The sequence below is a fragment of the Cibotium barometz genome, chromosome 1, assembly GCF_041138505.1.
Source record: "Cibotium barometz isolate CiBa-2024 chromosome 1, ASM4113850v1, whole genome shotgun sequence".
In the NCBI taxonomy this organism is placed as follows: Eukaryota; Viridiplantae; Streptophyta; class Polypodiopsida; order Cyatheales; family Cibotiaceae; genus Cibotium; species Cibotium barometz.
Window position 1 is genome coordinate 31,888,295 of NC_141046.1, and position 19,508 is coordinate 31,907,802.

The 19,508-nt window shown below is 41.1% G+C and overlaps 1 protein-coding gene across 1 annotated transcript in view; it reads right to left on the bottom strand.

Moving 5' to 3' along the window:
- Positions 1-3,257: 3,257 nt before the first annotated feature.
- Positions 3,258-19,508, bottom strand: part of MED6 (RNA polymerase transcriptional regulation mediator-like protein) — a 139,765-nt gene continuing 123,514 nt past the window's right edge. The window contains exons 4-5 of the mRNA XM_086800592.1: positions 8,124-8,248; positions 3,258-3,800 (exon numbers count right to left, since the gene is read on the bottom strand). Of these exons, the coding sequence (XP_086656718.1) occupies positions 3,588-3,800; positions 8,124-8,248 (338 nt within the window). The 3' untranslated portion in view covers positions 3,258-3,587. The remainder of the gene's footprint in view (positions 3,801-8,123; positions 8,249-19,508) is intronic.

Here is a 19,508-nt window from a genome sequence, read left to right on the forward strand (position 1 = left end):
TAGTGTTATTTATATTTGCAAGTGATCTATATACTGAGCCAATTGTAATATTGGTATATGTTTCTGCATGTTTTACACTATCATGTCCAAATTGATTGTGTGGATTCTATTTAATTTTTTTAACTAACATGATTGACATTTGTGAGATAGGTGATATGAGAAATACGATGGCACATTGACTAAGGTGCTACATTAATGATGGTTTGTACATAGCGCGGGAAAACCCACTATGGTATAGAGTATATTCTTGATTGACTATGTGCCACATTTTTGGATTTGATAATATTCCACCCATTTTGTATGGTTAGGATGTTGATTCATAAGCTTATATGCATAGACATCTAATAATTCATATAAAAGGGTAGCTTAATTTTGACAAGGAAAGCTAATATTGTCTCATGTTTTGTGAGGTTTTTATGAATAGATCTGGTGATTTTTACTTTTTTTTTTTGGGTATTATCACCAGGCTTAGCTTCAATTGATTAAGTGTCTAACTATCTTAAAACTATCATTAAAAATATGATTAAGTGGTTTGATCTACCATAGCTTGACACTAGATTTATGTTTTTACTTATAAAAGACACCCAACTACCAACGCAAACACATGAGGAGTTGCATGTAGTTATACATGCATTAAAGAAGTGGAAACATTCCTTGTATGGTATGTACAAATTACAAACAATTCAAGCACTTTTACAACCAATCGGATCTTTAGAAAGAGGAGGCTTGATGGACCAAACTTATTAAAGAGCTTAAATTGAGATAAGGAATGTTGCAAATGCCTCCAACTAGATGGGTAATGTTCTTAAGAATATTGCATAAAATATATTATCCATAAAACTCATTTCATGGGGATGTCCAAGCGACTCATACTTTGGTCATATTTGGATAGGAGCATCTGGCACAGCCAACACGATGTTGAGTACCCATGCTACAAGAGAACGTGTGAATATAGCTCGTCATTTTGCTATTTCACAAGGAATATCATTCCGAGACGGTCAAGTGTGAAATAAAACATGAAGATTTAAGGCACCAATCCAATATGAATCTCACGATTTACCATCCACAATACATCTGGGCATGTAGAGATCTATATCTCTCATTTCATGGAGATGTCCAAGTGACTCATACTTTGGTCATATTTGGATAGGAACATCTGGCATAGCCAACCAGATGGTGAGTACCCATGCTGCAAGAGAACATGTGAATATAGCTCATCATTATGCTATTTGACATGGACTATTTTGGGGATGATTAGGTGTATGAAATAAAGCATGAAGATTAAGGCACCAATACCTATACGAATCTCACCATTTACCATGCACAACACATCTGGGCATATATGGATTTAATTGAGATAAGAGTTTCTACTACCATGCCAACAAATTCCAAGACATATAGAGACCTTCAATTTTCTGTGAGAATTTGTATTAGCCTAAGATAAAGGTGGATGCAGAGGATTATGCACAAAACTATAAGCAATGCCGAGCAAATAGAGTAATTTGGCTACTTGACCTTTCGAATATGGAAAAAAGGTGGCACAATCTATTGATGGATTTTGTGAAGAATTATGTATGCCCATGACACTATTTGGATTGTGGCTGATAAAATACGAAGTTGACAAAGTTATACCAACATGACTCAGCAAAAGCTTCTAGTCTAGCAGACTTGCTCATAGATGAAAAATTCTAGAGTTATTTGAGAGAGAAAGTTGTGGACTTCTTGTTTTCTAATAAAAAATTGTGGGCGGAATATAACATTCTAAGAAGATGTATACAAATAGAAAAAGCGAGAGGTGGGGGTGGGGGGGCTTTTTTATGGTTGGCTGCTCTTGGAAAGACATGGAAGAAGCCACTGGAAGCCTAGAATACAAGTGACACCCAAGTAACAATCTTTGTGGTCTCAAGGTCCAATGCAACAGATGAATCTGCCACCATACCTATTGCACCTTCAGGCAAATCCAAAGGCAGTGATGCTAGGACTCCTCAGGAGCGCTGCCGGCCACAAGAGACCAAATGGTTCACGATGGGAAACCGAGTGCCCAATGCAAGACTCAAGTGAGCCACAAGCCAAAGGAAGCGTGTGATCTTCCTTGGATGAAAGCAGAGGGGATGCATGGATGCATGAATGCCGGGATCCGTTGGAGTGCCACCAACTTCGTGTAGCTGGATCCATTATCCCAATGGACAGAGTATGTGAAGAAGGGGAAGTTTGATGAGGCTGTGGGGCCCCTCCAACGTCACTCTCCTGACGCCACTGAAGCCGGACCAATGGACGATTCGCCTAAAGCCACAGCTGCGAGGGATTATTTGCAACCTTGGGAGGGGAGGGGTGGATGTGTCATCTGTGCTCATGGAAGCCAACTACCCACACCCATTGTTTAGAGGCAAAGCAGTCCTCAGAAGGTGTCCCCGTGCACACTAGACACCCATGACTGCCGATCTTAAAGGCAAGCAGGAGGCATCCCTTCAGATGCTGAAAACTGCAAGGGGAATGTAGTGCCGCGACAATATCGCCACCCACACCGAAGTATGAGGGTGAGGCTAGGGGGTCTACTAAGGGGGGTGATATTTCTAGTTGTATATGCTTTCACATTGATTCCGATTGGGTTGGAAGTTGTGATACACAAGTGTCCACTAGTGGCTTTTGCTTTCATCTTGGTGATTCATTTATATCATGGCTCCAACAAGAAGCAGCTCGACAATGGCCACTTTGAGAGGTGAAGCGCACGGCCATTTTTATAGCAAATCTGGAGTGTGTATGGCTCAAAAGCTTTTAGGGCAATGGCTGAGTTGATGAAGAGAATGAGGTTTGCTCTCTAATATCTGCAAGCTTGTATACTTGTTTTTATAAACTTATTTCAAATGCCACACATTAGTCTTTAAATTGATTTCACCAAATCATGTACCTGAGATAATGAGTCCGGCCCAAAACTGTGCAAATACTCCAGAAAAGTACTACATCAAATTGTGCGACATTCAGAACTTGTTCACAACCACATGGTATCAAATAATACTAATTATGAGGACTGTTCCCGCTCATGACAAATATGTGCAAACATAAATTTGAAGAACCCAGTAAAATGTAGCTAATTCCCAAGTGACACCGATAATTTGTGGTATAAAGCAACCTATCGAGCACACACTGACTTGAACTACTTTGTTACTTCCTGTAGTGGGAACCTTGGGAGGGTGTTGTAAGGATGTTAAAAGCTAATAAATGATTCTTCCATGCAAAATTTGTTACCAATGCAACCATTTGCTTAAGATGCCATTAATAGCATTATAAAAGTTTTACAAACCTGCAATCATCTCCAGGGCAAGCTGGAATGTACAGTCCATTTAAAAACAGCAGCACTTGCCATAAGTATGGTCAACCGTCCACCTACCCTCCACATCAATGATACAGTCAAGTGCAAGCTTTAAGTAGGAATATGTCACTCCTTAACCATGATGATCTATGTGCCGACCATGATGACCTCAATATAAGCATGTTTTTGCATATAATGCCGTGTAACCCATGGAAAGACTTCTATGAAGGGCTGTATGCTATAATTATAACACGTGCTTTCATGGTCCCATGTTCCATCATAATCTCTCCATTTTAACTCGCTTAGCTGAGGGTTGCTCTGCTGGAGGGGCCTTTTGTGCTTGTTTACTGTGCATTAAGGTATCTGCAGCACCAGTCTGTTGTTGTACCGGTTGTGTTTGAGCACCATCATTCAAAGTGGAAGTTACAGAAGCAACATTGTCGACAGCAACAACAGGCATGAGTGGAGGTGGAGAAGGTGCCGGTGGAAGCTGATATTATACAATCGAGTATTAAGGCTCTCTCTCTCTCTCTCTCTCTCAAATTATCAGCCTATTTCAACACCATTCAGCTTATCGCTATCATGCTTACATTCAACTTCAAAGTTCACAACGTGACAGCTTTTGACTACCACAAGCTCCATTAAGCCTATTTTTGGACCAAAGCTAATGAGAAAGGTATACTTGCTGCTACTGTTTCATATGTAGCACATCAGGAAGCCCACTCAGCTCCCACTGTAGATATATAGTAGAACTCAAGGGCTCCCTTTCATTTGCTTCTCAAGAGGTCGAGGTTTTGTGGAAGGCCTCTACTATAGCTTATGTGAGGACAGGTCCAGAGTTTCCGAAAGGTACACAAGCAGGAGTGATGGTGGCCGAGTACATTTTACTACATAAAGGCTAAGGTCTAAGGTCCAGCTAACTGGTCAACCCTGGTATTTATGGCACCTCCCTTAAGTGGATGAGGTAGAGGGAACATGGGCAAGTGGCCCTTGGCAACAAACATAGTGCCTTGAACACTTGCATCGATATGTGATCCATCGCACTTGAGCTGGAGACCCCCCTCTCTGCCTGCGTTTGTGTGCCCCCCTCCCTTCTCTCGCCATCCATCCCCCGCTGCCGCCTGGCCCTCACCTCCGCCTTCTTCAGCGCCCTGCGCTTCTTTCCGCCACCCCCCCCCCCGCCCCCCCCCCTCTCTGCACTTCCGTCAGCCACCCAGCTGGTTGATTAGCCCCTCACAGCCAGTGCCACCTTGAATCCAAGCATAAAAGTGACTTTCAGAATCTGATTCAAGAAGCAACAATCGCCGATTCCAGAAATAAGGTGCGTGTGATGATCCATCCACGAAAAAGTTACACACCAGTTTTTCAATTTCCTAAGGTTCAAACCATAAGGTAAGGTTTCCAATCCATAGAAACCAACGTTCACTCCTTTTACACAAAGCTTTCATACCCTTCAAAGGTTAGAAACCTTTTGCTATAGCACCTTTCCTAAAGCATAAATTGATCCTTTTCTCACTAAGGTTTCTTTAAATCTTCCTTTCTCCTTAAAATGGATTTCCGCATTTCACCTACCTAAAAGACAAAGCTATCTTCTCTAATTGAAGAGGCTTTAAATGGTGATTCTCATTGGATTTTCCATGCGAACCACATGCATGAAACAACACCCAAAATAACTATTTTATACACACAAGTTACTAATCCATTGATACCATTGAAATTAAGCTTTCACAGAGACCTTGGTGTAGCACCAATGAAAACTCATCATCAGCGTCTCCACCTGGCACACTCCCTTGGCAGAGACCGTCAGACATATTTGGAAGGACATCATACACCCCCTTCAGGGGAGATGGGACTGCCTCATAACAAACTCTGACAGGATGTAGCAGCAGCTTGCAACATTTCTCCTCACGTGTGGTCAGGGCTCTTTCCTCGCCATGGGACCCGACCACCCAGTGTAGCACTACAGGCCCCCAGTGTGGCTTTTTCCTCCTCTGCCCTACCTCCAAGAGTGGCCAACCGGAGAGGAAACCCCTCCTCATCTTTCTGATTATATCTTAAACAGACATCATACACCCCTTCAGGGGAGACATAGGCAACTCTGACAGGATGTAGCTGCAGCTTGCAGCATTTCTTCTTGCGTACGGTCGGGGCCCTTAACTCATCATGAGACCCAACCATCCTGTGTGGCACTGCAGGCCCCCAGTGTGGCTTTTCCCTCCCCCACCCTACCTCCAAGAGCAGCCAACTGGACAAGGAAACCCCCCTTGTCTTTCTAATTATATCTCGCTTGAGGGACATATGTTGATCCACGAGAGATGCTTTGTAGCTCACTTGAGGATGTTTTTGCTGAAATAATACACCAAAATACCATGTAACATTGGGGATATGGGCATATGGTTCATTAGGTCTATAGCCAACTTGGTGTGAACAACCTCTTAGTTAAGAGTCAAAAGATAGGGTCTGATGCCTATAAAAGGGTATTATACTTGTAGTTCATATCATCTCATTCGTTATACATTCACCTTGTGTTGTGCCCAAGTTACTCTCTTTTGTGTTCTCAAGCTTCCTCTTCTCTCTCTTCTTCACACTCCACAACCATGGAGAGATTTCATCCTCCATAGCTCCATGGTTGATCTCTTGTGATTGCCAACATGGTATCAGAGCCATGATTCTTAGTGCTTAATCTTTGCTTATCATCTACTCCAAGTATGATTAGCTTCATCTTATCACATATCCTAGTTATGATTAGTAGTTAATCTCTTTTTTCACCATTTTTGCCATTTAGGTTATCTCCCTCACTACCCACAGTCGGTGGAAGATTGATTTCTCTCCCCACTCACAACCAACGCTCAAGCCAATTATTAGGGCCTCTACCCAGCTCAAGGGTGCAATCACTAGACGTCTCAATCGAACAGAATCGCGCGGAACAACACCGGAAGCGGCCAATTAAACGAAGCTTGCGTTTTTTTGGGAAAAACGCAATGGAGAGCTATTGCGAGCATTTTGGTCTAATTCCTTGAGTGCCCACGGGTTTTTGATAGCTCCGAATCTGCCTACGACATCGGCTTGGTGAATTGACATCCACAAAAGCTGTTACAACCCTGGGCACTTCTCTAAGAGTCACTTTTGCATAGAGGTAATTAAAGAGTCATTATTAAGGCTAATCATGTGTTTAGTGTTTCTAAACCCATGTTAACCTATTGCTGTAAGTGCCCCTTGAAGATTTGTGAAAGGGCTTCAATTTTACACTCCATGTTACTCCTCCTGCACTACGAATAGTTTTTTGCCTCCACTGATCAATGATTAATCAACATTAAGCACTTTTGGACCATTGAGGGTTCAACCCTACCATTGGGAACTTGCTACAACTTGCCAAAGTTCATCTTGAAAAAGCCCCTTGATTTGCCCCTCCGACAGTACTCTACAAATTAGGGTATTTTCTGCACATTCAACAGAAAATTGATCTCAATAATATCTTGATTAGTGCTAATTATATGAGGTTTTTAGGGCCATTGGTGGTTCATATCTCACATTCAAGTGTTGCTAAACGTCTATAAAGAATCAAAGCAGATTTACCCCTTGATTTGAGTAGTCAATTTGTTAATCCAAAACCGAGTATAAATCTGTATTAGCATTGTTTGGGACAATGGGATTTTTGAGCTTGATTGTTTCATGTAACTCATCTATCATGCTCATAAATCAATTGTACAAGGGAAAGACTCTAGCCATTGATAAGGCTAAGACCCTCTTAAGCAAATTTAATGCATTATCATCTGAAAGAGATATGCATCATTATCATGTCAAGCTTTATGAACACAATGAGAACAAGATCTACCTTTGCCTACATGGATTTCATTACACAATGAAATCAAGAATGAAGGAGACTAAGGGCTACATCAACATCAAGATCTACATCGACATTGTGAGCTACATTAAGAAGATCTTCATCGGCATTTTGGTTATCGAGGAGAGACTCTCCCTTTATTTCTAATTCAATTTATATATTGAGTCAAGGGTTCTCTGCCTAGGTTGTCTCCCAAAATCTGAATCTTTTTGACTTTTTGGACTTTTTGGACTTTTTGGAATTGTTGAAAAGCCTTGATGCTATAAAAGGCATGGGTGGCTTCCTAGGCCGGCCTAGCTATGGTCACCCCTCTATCCTAAGTGAATTGTAATCATAACTAAATATCTAGCATCTGTCATCATTGCTAGCATTGTAAACCACCATGAGTAAGACCTACGGGCACTTGGATGGTCATCGTGAACAATGTTGTAAACAATAGCTAGAGCTAGCATTGACATCATAGTAGCCATGGATATTTTGTTGAGGGAGGATATTGAAATAATACACCAAAATACCATGTGAATTGGGGATATGGACATATGGTTCATTAACTCTATAGCCAACTTGGTGTGAACACTGTAGGTGTAAACAACCTCTTAGTTAGAGTCAAAAGATAGGGTTTGATGCCTATAAAAGGGTATTGTACCTGGTGATTCATATCATCTCATTCATAATACATTCACCTTGTGCTGTGCCCAAGTTGCTCTCTTTTGTGTGCTAAAGCTTCCTCTTCTCTCTGTTCTTCACACTCCACAACCATGAAGAGATTTCATCCTCCATAACTCCATGGTTGCTCTCTTGTGATTGCCAAGAGTTTTCTTATGACTAATGAAGGACTTTTCTCAAAAAGGTAAAAAGTCACCCTATGACTCAACTTCTCGTCTATCTATTGCATTTGTTATTTATTTTCAAGATATTCAAGGTCATTTACCACCGCATTATCAGCAATCTTGAATTACAATCAATTACCTTCCTTTGGACGGTTGCAAGAATATGTTCAATTCTCATAGCTTCCTTCATATTAAAAACATCGGTCCCCTTTCTACTATCATCGGCACTTTTTCTTTCTGACTTTGGTCCTTCGGCTTCATTATCTGAAATCAAAATTACACCTGTGAACTTCCAGCCGCAGCCATTGAATCGACATTGCAAGTGTAATATCACTTAAATTATAAAAGGCAGTACCTTACTACACCTAATTATTCAATTAGGTTCATAAAAGACCAAAATAAAATAAACCAAACAAGAAACTTAGAAAGTTATGATTTAAATTAAGAAAACTAGTCCACATAAATATATATGCGTGTGTATGTACGCATGTATGTGTGTATGTCTACATGTATGTATGTATGTATGAACACACACACACATATATATACACGTGTCTATGTATATAAACTTATACATACATATATGTATATATATATACATATACGTATATATAAACATATACATACATATATGTATATATGTATGTATACATGTATATGCATACATATATGTACATGTACATGTACACACACACACACACACTACACACGCACGTACGCACACACGCACGGATACACACATATATATGTGTGTGTATATGTATGTATATATATATATATATATATGTATATATATATATATAATGTATGTATATATACCTAGATGAATCCAGGAACATGCCCAAATTCACCTTTTAGGAACGTGCATGTTATATACTCATGGTAGTCAACCCACAAGACTATATAACTAGCAACTCCATTATGCATAGTATGGACTAGATACTACGACATCCCCACCAACGCCATCAGTGCCCAATAGTGGTGTAGAACTCTGTATCAAGATAGGCTCTCACACACGCACTCCACACACACACACACACACACACAAGAGCATATATTCACACAAAGCCCTTCGTACTGAGTTTTTGTCAAACCTCCGGAGATGCAAGGCAGACTCAGCCATAATGAAGCCTAGCAGTAAGGGAAGTAGCAAATAGAAAGAATTAGTACAACAAATAAGTAGTTGACAGGACAAATGTATGTATAAATGTATATATGTATGTATATATGTGTCTGTGTATGCATATATACATTTACACACACACACACACACACACACTTTTTTTTTTTGTAAAGCTTCATGTCATTAATTACAGGTGGGAAACCTCAAAACGAGGAAAACCCACCAAAAAGACCATATACAAGGGAGACTACTAGAGTGTTCACTATGTTCAGTGTGAACATAGTTAAACATCTAAAAACAATCTGTAAAAAGAGCATACAGAGATGAGTCAATCTCATGAAGAGAGAGACAGTCATATAAAGATTGCTGAAGAGAGGAACGGAAGAATGAGTAAGCATCCAAATGAGGCCCAGCAAAAACTATCCTGTTGCGAGACTCCCAGGTAGTCCATAAAGCCCAATAGCGAACCCAATCAAAGAAGACTTTATAGGATCTAAGGGGTGAAGGGAGAAGACCGAAGATCCAAAAGTATTTCCCAAAGGGTGCCTGTCGGAAGCGGGCTCTCAAACGTGCAGCAATCCGATCCAATAAAGTCCTGGTGAGAGGACAACTCCATAAAAGATGAAAGACTGTCTCTTGAGAAGCACCACAACTATGACAAGTTGAAGGTGCCAAAAGTCGCCTAGCCAAGAAAAGGCCGACTGGCAAGACTCCAATCAAGCATCTCCATAAAAAAAGTTTACTTTTCAAAGGAAGACTGCATTTCCAAAGAGAATGAAGCCACTGTTTCCACCAAGCCTGACTTTTATGAAGATGCCAAATCTGATTCGCATGTTCTTGAACCCAAGAGGCAGGCAACAAGAAATGATATATCGAATGAACCGAAAGTTTAGCCATTGATAAAGGGCCTCGTGCAGGTTGTTCTCTTTTAAGGCTCCAATCAACCAAACGATCAGAGCGATCCAAATCTGCGATTGATTCAAAAGGAGCAAGAAGCTCTCGAATAAGCTGCCAGATTGATCTATAATGCATCCCCAGACCAAATTTCTTGGCGGCAACCACAAAAGAAAGCACATGGCCACCAGCATCCAAAACATCATCAATAAGATAAACTCCTTTTTTTGAAAGGAAATATGCCTTCCTAGGCTCACGTAGAGCCAAGGGTACATCAAAAGCCTTCGACCAATGAATACTCTCAAGGCGAAGCGAAGAAGATTGTGCATTAAGCCTGGGATTCCAAAAAAGATATTGCGTAATCTGTTTCCAGGCAAAAATTAACTTAGATGAAAGAGGGCAGCCGACAATCTTTCCATCGAAATGGCTGAAAATTGCATCCCAATACGTAACAGTCCACTTTCCAAAAGCAGGTGAAGACATAGACATACACATATGACCCAACATAATAGCCCATGGCTGGCGCTGTTGTACAAATTCCAACAGCAAAGTGGATTTACGAGCAAGCACATGAAAATGAATATTCAATATGTTCAAGCCACCATGTATCTTTGGAGAACACATCTTTGGCATTGACAAAAGACGAAGACCCTTTTTACGATGTTGAGTTTTCCACACAATTGCCATTGCCAGAGACATAAACCGATCTATATCAGCTTTCCTCCACATAATCAATGGAAGAAAGAACTGTATGTAAGCCATCACAATAGCCTGCACTATCCTGAGACGTACATGAAGAGGCCAAGTGGAAAGCTGCCAATAATCAATTTTGCGATTCAATTTTAGCATAACCCATTGAATCATTTGTGAAGATGACAACTGCCAACCCAAAGGGTAACCCAAATGACGAACGATATGTCCACCAGGAGGTATTCCACCGGGCCACAATACATGATGCCATTGCTGTACATTAAGCACAAGCAAGGTAGACTTACGGAAGTTTACTTTCAAACCAGTAGCCAGACCAAAAAGTTCCAAAGCCTCCATTAATCTCTGAAGATCTTGTTGCGTATTCTTGGGCATAAAAAAAGAATCATCAGCATAAGCCTGAGCCAGGAAAGTATACCCAGCAGGAAGCTGTAAGCCATGCAATTCATCAGTGGCTTGCAAAAAATCCAAGTAGCAAAGAAAAGGATGTGTGGCAATAGCAAACAACAAGGAACTAAGCGGACAACCCTGGCGAACTGAACGTCCCAATTTCCAAGAATCTGATAGAGAAGAGCTCAAAATCAAAGAAGCATCACTATCATTATAGAGCCAATACACAATATTTTGCCACTTTGCACCGAAACCAAGATAACTCATAGTCATAGCTATATAGTCCCAATGCACAGAATCAAAGGCTTTCTCAATATCAACCTGCAAAATGAGTACATCCTGCTTAGTGTATTTGGCATATTCAATGGCAATATAAGCATTGGCTAAATTATCATTGATTTGCCTCCGAGGCACAAAACCATATTGCGCAGGATGCAAACCATCATGTAAAAATCCTTTAATACGATTTGCCAACATCTTAGTCAGAAGCTTATAGATGACAGGCATAAGAGTAATGGGCCTCCAATCAGAAAAAACTTCACAAAGATCCCGTTTAGGGAAAAGCTTAACCAATCCTTCTTTCCAAGAAGATAGTAGTACATCATTTGCCCAAGCTTCATTGATCATATACAGCAATGATTGTTCCAGCTGAGGCCAAAAAGCATGGAAAAATTCCACTGTCAATCCATCCCATCTGGGAGATTTCCATCGACCCATTGAACGTAAAGCATCTTTAAGTTCAATATCAGTGAACGCAGATTCTAATTCCAATGCATCCTGTGGAGAAATAATGGGCTGAACATGATGCAATAAAGCATAACGAGCATTAAGTATGTCAGATGAAGTAGTTGGCGGTTTAGCAAAAAGAGCTGCAAAATGCTGACTAGCAATATATGAGAGCTCCGATAGAGAATGAGTCCATTGACCATCAGATTTTTTCACCCTTCTGATGCATTCCTTTTGTCTTGAAGCATGTAGATTTTTGAAAAAATCTTTGGAAGAGCAACCCTTATCTATGATAGCTCGATGTCGCGAACGTGTCAACCATTTTTGCAATTTTCTCTGATCATTTAGCATGAGGAAATGCTTAGCCTGCATTAAAGATTCTTGTTCATTAGTATTTAAAACCCTATACTGAGCAAGATCAGCCATAGATTGACATGTTTCTTTAGCCTGCAAGATCCGATCCCGCAAGTCGGCCATGTAATAACGACCATAATCACAGATCACAGCCTGCATGCGCTGAACAAATTGAAACCAAGCAATGTCAATGTCCTCATGCATTTGAAGGGGCAAAGGCTCAATGGCTTGCAAAACCATTTCCTTGAGATCAGCATGCACAAGATAACTGTTGTTTAAAAGCAACAGCCTATGTTTCTGAAGAATAGAGACATCTTGTGGCATGTCGAAATAAAGGCCTAACCATAAAGGAGAATGATCAGAGAGTAACATGGAACGATCAATCCATAGTTTGCAAACAAAATCATCGTATTGGTCAGCATGTAACAAGTACCAGCGATCCAGACGTGTCCAGATATGTGGAAAAGCATTGTGGTTAAAAGTAAACCCTTGCAGATGAGGGAATACATGCTGCCATAGGTCCAAAATATTGCAAGAAGAGAGCAAATCATTCCATGTTCTACATTCAGCTCCAAGCATATGAGTTCTTCCAGTGGAATTAAATTCAGGAGATGGAGCATTATTAAAATCTCCACAAAGGAATGCATTATGGGGCCAGGGATAAGCCAACATTTGTGACCATATATTTGCCCTGTCAGCTGAGCTTTGTGGTGCATAAACTGCGGCAAATTCATAAATTTGTCCATACAATAAACATTGAATGACCATCCATCTGCCAGCAGAATCATTGTAGGCCAACATTGGTTGTAGATCATGCTTAACAAGCATAAAAACTCCCGAGTAATGCTGAGTGCCCGCATAAAATATATCATAACCAACAAAGTGACCTGATTGACCCACTAAGGTATGCTGATTGTGTTCTTGCACACACACCAGATGAGGCTGCATTTTATGTACATAGTGCCAAAACAACCTAAATTTACTTGGATCACAAAGTCCTCTAATATTGTACGAAAGACATTTTATTGGAGCATCAAACATCAAATCTGTACAAAGGTATATACAGTGAACAGCCAGCAAAATCAATGCTGCATAACAACAACTGAATCAGGGAGAGAGCCCTCGCCCTGAATGAAGAGAGACTCATGCATATTCGTATCAACACACATATCCAAAGCATTTACATCGGCATCCATACTCGAGGAAGCACCTCGAACTACATCCGACCATATGAAGTGGAAGACTGTGCAATAGTGGCAGATGCAGTCCAATTACGTGAAGGAACGGGAGCACGACGAACTGTAGTAGCTTTTTTCGGAGTTTTCCATTCAGCCGAAGATATTTTATCTTTTCCTTTATCCTTAGGTTGATTAGGCACTGCCAAAGAAGAAACAACTTGTGGAATAACTTTAGCTTTTCCTTTCTCTTTCTCCTTTTGAGTATTTCGAGTGGCTTGATTTGTTGGTATCTCCTTAATTTGAGTTGGCTGCTCATTCACTGAGATGGGAGGTACAGCAGATAACGGCGGAGGATGCAGCAGAGAAGGACATTCAGAAGCCATATGCCCAAACTTATGACAAGTGAAACAAGCACCTGCAAAGACTCCCCAATTTAATTTGAAGTAACGTGCACCCATGCCACGCACATTTTCTACTTCAACAGCAATTGCAGGTGGTTTCTCATGGTCTGTATCCCACAAGATGCAAAATCTGTTTTTGTTTCCTGTAGGACGAGGTGCACAAACCACTTTGTCCAGAGTGGCTGCTATACCTGGCAAATGTTCCCTCAAATATTCCGGAAAATCCACGACCTCGATCCAAACAGGACAACGATGCCTAATCAAGGACTGATAGTCCTTGGTCGGGGACCAAGGTAACACATGTACCAACTGTACACCAAACATAAGGGGAGAAGTTTCAAGCATCTGCTGCTTATATTGACCATCAGACAGTAATACATCATAAAAACCCCTTGCTGCAAAGTGAACTCCATCTACAAAGGGTCCACCTAGAATGGACTGAATCCATTGAGCTACTTCTTGCGCAGAAGGCATTTTACCTGGAAAGAAGAGAATAATCTCTTTCTTTGAGTATCTACGCAGAGGAGACATAATCGTCGGCAATTTAATCTTGTAACTGAAAGAAGGAGGCGGGTCCTTCCATTTGACACGACTGTCTACAAAGTCCTCACATAAAGCCTCATATACAAACTGTGCATCCGACGAATCTTGCTTAATCATGGTGACAGATTCAATTGCAGCATGCTGCCTCTTGTTACTGATTGCAGCATTATCCCGGCGAGCATAGGTCACAACAGTCTCAGACATAATCGCAGAGTAAAGTCTGTACAACACTGCTAAACAACTCTTTTTTTTTTTTTTTGAAAGCTGTATGCTGTATACAGGAGCCTTTGAAATTTAGGCGAGTAGAGTCGCAGCTTCGAAGCAAAAGGAGTCGCAGGCGAAGAGGCGAACAAGGTCGTAGGCGATAGGCAAATTAGGTTGCAGGCGATAGGCGAACTGGGTCGCAGGCGAGCACTCGAACAGGCGAACTGGGTCGCAGGCGAGTAGAGTCGCAGCTTCGAAGGCAAAGGGAGTCGCAAGTGATAAGCGAACTGGGTCGCAGGCGATAGGCGAACTGGGTCGCAGGCGAGCAGTCGAACAAACAAACTGGGTCGTAGGTGAGCAGGCCTCTCTCTCACACACGTGCGCACACACTCACGCACACACACACGAGCGCGCACACACGAGCGCACAATACCAAGCATTCTTCAACTCTCCCACACACACACACACTTTTTTTTTTTTTTTTTTGTAAAGCTTCATGTCATTAATTACAGGTGGGAAACCTCAAAACGAGGAAAACCCACTAAAAAGACCATTTACAAGGGAGACTAGTAGAGTGTTCACTATGTTCAGTGTGAACATAGTTAAACATCTAAAAAACAATCTGTAAAAAGAGCATACAGAGATGAGTCAATCTCATGAAGAGAGAGACAGTCGTATAAAGATTGCTGAAGAGAGGAATGGAGGAATGAGTAAGCATCCAAATGAGGCCCAGCAAAAACTATCCTGTTGCGAGACTGCCAGGTAGTCCATAAAGCCCAATAACGAACCCAATCAAAGAAGACTTTATAGGATCTAAGGGGTGATGGGAGAAGACCGAAGATCCAAAAGTATTTCCCAAAGGGTGCCTGTCGGAAGCGGGCTCTCAAACGTGCAGCAATCCGATCCAATAAAGTCCTGGTGAGAGGACAACTCCATAAAAGATGAAAGACTGTCTCTTGAGAAGCACCACAACTATGACAAGTTGAAGGTGCCAAAAGTCGCCTAGCCAAGAAAAGCCCGACTGGCAAGACTCCAATCAAGCATCTCCATAAAAAAAGTCTACTTTTCAAAGGCAGACTGCATTTCCAAAGAGAATGAAGCCGCTGTTTCCACCAAGTCTGCTGACTTTTATGAAGATGCCAAATCTGATTCGCATGTTCTTGAACCCAAGAGGCAGGCAACAAGAAATGATATATCGAACGAACCGAAAGTTTAGCCATTGATAAAGGGCCTCGTGCAGGTTGTTCTCTTCTAAGGCTCCAATCAACCAAACGATCAGAACGATCCAAATCTGCAATTGGTTCAAAAGGAGCAAGAAGCTCTCGAATAAGCTGCCAGATTGTTCTATAATGCATCCCCAGACCAAATTTTCTGGCGGCAACCACAAAAGAAAGCACATGGCCACCAGCATCCAAAACATCATCAATAAGATAAACTCCTTTCTTTGAAAGGAAATATGCCTTCCTAGGCTCACGTAGAGCCAAGGGTACATCAAAAGCCTTTGACCAATGAATACTCTCAAGGCGAAGCGAAGAAGATTGCCCATTAAGCCTGGGATTCCAAAAAAGATATTGCGTAACCTGTTTCCAGGCAGAAATCAAGTTAGATGAAAGAGGGCAGCCGACAATTTTTCCATCGAAATGGCTGAAAATTGAATCCCAATACGTAACAGTCCACTTTCCAAAAGCAGATGAAGACATTGACATACACATATGACCCAACATAATAGCCCATGGCTGGCGCTGTTGTACAAATTCCAACAGCAAAGTGGATTTACGAGCAAGCACATGAAAATGAATATTCAATATGTTCAAGCCACCATGTATCTTTGGAGAACACATCTTTGGCATTGACAAAAGACGAAGACCCTTTTTACGATGTTGAGTTTTCCACACAATTGCCATTGCCAGAGACATAAACCGATCTATATCAGCTTTCCTCCACATAATCAATGGAAGAAAGAACTGTATGTAAGCCATTACAATAGCCTGCACTATCCTGAGACGTACATGAAGAGGCCAAGTGGAAAGCTGCCAATAATCAATTTTGCGATTCAATTTTAGCATAACCCATTGAATCATTTGTGAAGATGACATCTGCCAACCCAAAGGGTAACCCAAATGACGAACGATATGTCCACCAGGAGGTATTCCACCGGGCCACAATACATGATGCCATTGCTGTACATTAAGCGCAAGCAAGGTAGACTTACGGAAGTTTACTTTCAAACCAGCAGCCAGACCAAAAAGTTCCAAAGCCTCCATTAATCTCTGAAGATCTTGTTGCGTATTCTTGGGCATAAAAAAAGAATCATCAGCATAAGCCAGAGCCAGGAAAGTATGCCCAGCAGGAAGCTGTAAGCCATGCAATTCATCAGTAGCTTGCAAAAAATCCAAGTAGCAAAGAAAAGGATGTGTGGCAATAGCAAACAACAAGGAACTAAGCGGACAACCCTGGCGAACTGAACGTCCCAATTTCCAAGAATCTCATAGAGAAGAGCTCAAAATCAAAGAAGCATCACTGTCATTATAGAGCCAATACACAATATTTTGCCACTTTGCACCAAAACCAAGATAACTCATAGTCATAGCTATATAATCCCAATGCACAAAATCAAAAGCTTTCTCAATATCAACCTCCAAAATGAGTACATCCTGCTTAGTGTATTTGGCATATTCAATGGCAATATAAGCATTAGCCAAATTATCATTGATTTGCCTGCGAGGCACAAAACCATATTGCGCAGGATGCAAACCATCATGTAAAAATCCTTTAATACGATTTGCCAACATCTTAGTCAGAAGCTTATAGATGACGGGCATAAGAGTAATGGGCCTCCAATCAGAAAATGCTTCACAAAGATCCCGTTTAGGGAAAAGCTTAACCAATCCTTCTTTCCAAGAAGATGGTAGTACATCATTTGCCCAAGCTTCATTGATCATATACAACAATGATTGTTCCAACTGAGGCCAAAACGCATGGAAAAATTCCACTGTGAATCCATCCCATCCGGGAGATTTCCATCGACCCATTGAACGCAAAGCATCTTTAAGTTCAATATCAGTGAACGGAGATTCTAATTCCAAAGTATCCTGTGGAGAAATAATGGGCCGAACATGATGCAATAAAGCATAACGAGCATTAAGTATGTCAGGCGAAGTTGTTGGCGGTTTAGCAAAAAGAGCTGCAAAATGCTGACTAGCAATGTACGAGAGCTCCAACAAAGAATGAGTCCATTGACCATCAGATTTTTTCACCCTTCTGATGCATTCCTTTTGTCTTGAAGCATGTAGATTTTTGAAAAAATCTTTGGAAGAGCAACCCTTATCTATGATAGCTCGATGTCGCGAACGTGTCAACTATTTTTGCAATTTTCTTTGATCATTTAGCATGAGGAAGTGCTTAGCCTGCATTAAAGATTCTTGTTCATTGGTATTTAAAACCCGAAACTGAACAAGATCAGCCATAGATTGACATGTTTCTTTAGCCTGCAAGATCCGATTCCGCAAGTCGGCCATGTAATAACGACCATAATCACAGATCACAGCCTGCATGCGCTGAACAAATTGAAACCAAGCAATGTCAATATCCTCATGTATTTGAAGGGGCAAAGGCTCAATGGCTTGGAAAACCATTTCCTTGAAATCAGCATGCACAAGGTAACTGTTGTTTAAAAGCAACAGCCTATGTTTCTGAAGAATAGAAACATCCTGTGGCATATCAAAATAAAGGCCTAACCATAAAGGCGAATGATCAGAGAGTAACATGGAGCGATCAATCCATAGCTTGCAAACAAAATCATCGTATTGGTCAGCATGTAACAAGTACCAGCGATCCAGACGTGTCCAGATATGCAGAAAAGCATTGTGATTAAAGGTAAACCCTTGCAGACGAGGGAATACATGTTGCCATAGGTCCAAAATATTGCAAGAAGAGAGCAAATCATTCCATGTTCTGCGTTCAGCTCCAAGCATATGAGTTCTTCCAGTGGAATTAAATTCAGGAGATGGAGCATTATTAAAATCTCCACAAAGGAATGCATTATGGAGCCAGAGGATAAGCCAACATTTGCGACCATATATTTGCCCTGTCAGTTGAGCTTTGTGGCGCATAAACTGCTGCAAATTCATAAATTTGTCCATACAATGAACATTGAATGACGATCCATCTGCCAGCAGAATCATTGTAGACCAACATTGGTTGCAGATCATGCTTAACAAGCATAAAAACTCCTGAGTAATGCTGAGTGCCCGCATAAAATATATCATAACCAGCAAAGTGACCTGATTGACCCACTAAGGTATGCTGATTGTGTTCTTGCACACACACCAGATGAGGTTGCATTTTATGTACATAGTGCCAAAACAGCCTAAATTTACCAGGATCACAAAGTCCTCTAATATTGTACGAGAGACATTTTATTGGAGCATCAAACATCAAATCTGTACAAAGGTATATACCGTGAACAGCCAGCCAAAATCAATGCTGCATAACAGCAACTGAGTCAGGGAGAGAGCCCTCGCCCTGAATCAAGAGAGACTCATGCATATTCGTATCAACACACATATCCAAAGGATTTACATCGGCATCCATACTTGAGGAAGCACCTCGAACTACATCTGACCATATTCTAGAAAGCACAGTCGAAGAAGTGGAAGACTGTGCAATAGTGGCAGATGCAGTCCAATTACGTGAAGGAATGGGAGCACGATGAACCATAGTAGCTTTTTTCAGAGTTTTCCATTCAGCCGAAGATATTTTATCTTTTCCTTTATCCTTGGGTTGATTAGGCACGGCCAAAGAAGAAACAACTTGTGAAATAACTTTAGCTTTTCCTTTTTCTTTCTCCTTTTGAGTATTTCGAGTGGCTTGATTTGTTGGTATCTCCTTAACTTGAGTAGGCTGCACATTCGCTGAAATTGGAGGTACAGCAGATAATGGCGGAGGATGCAGCAGAGAAGGACATTCAGAAGCCATATGCCCAAATTTATGACAAGTGAAAC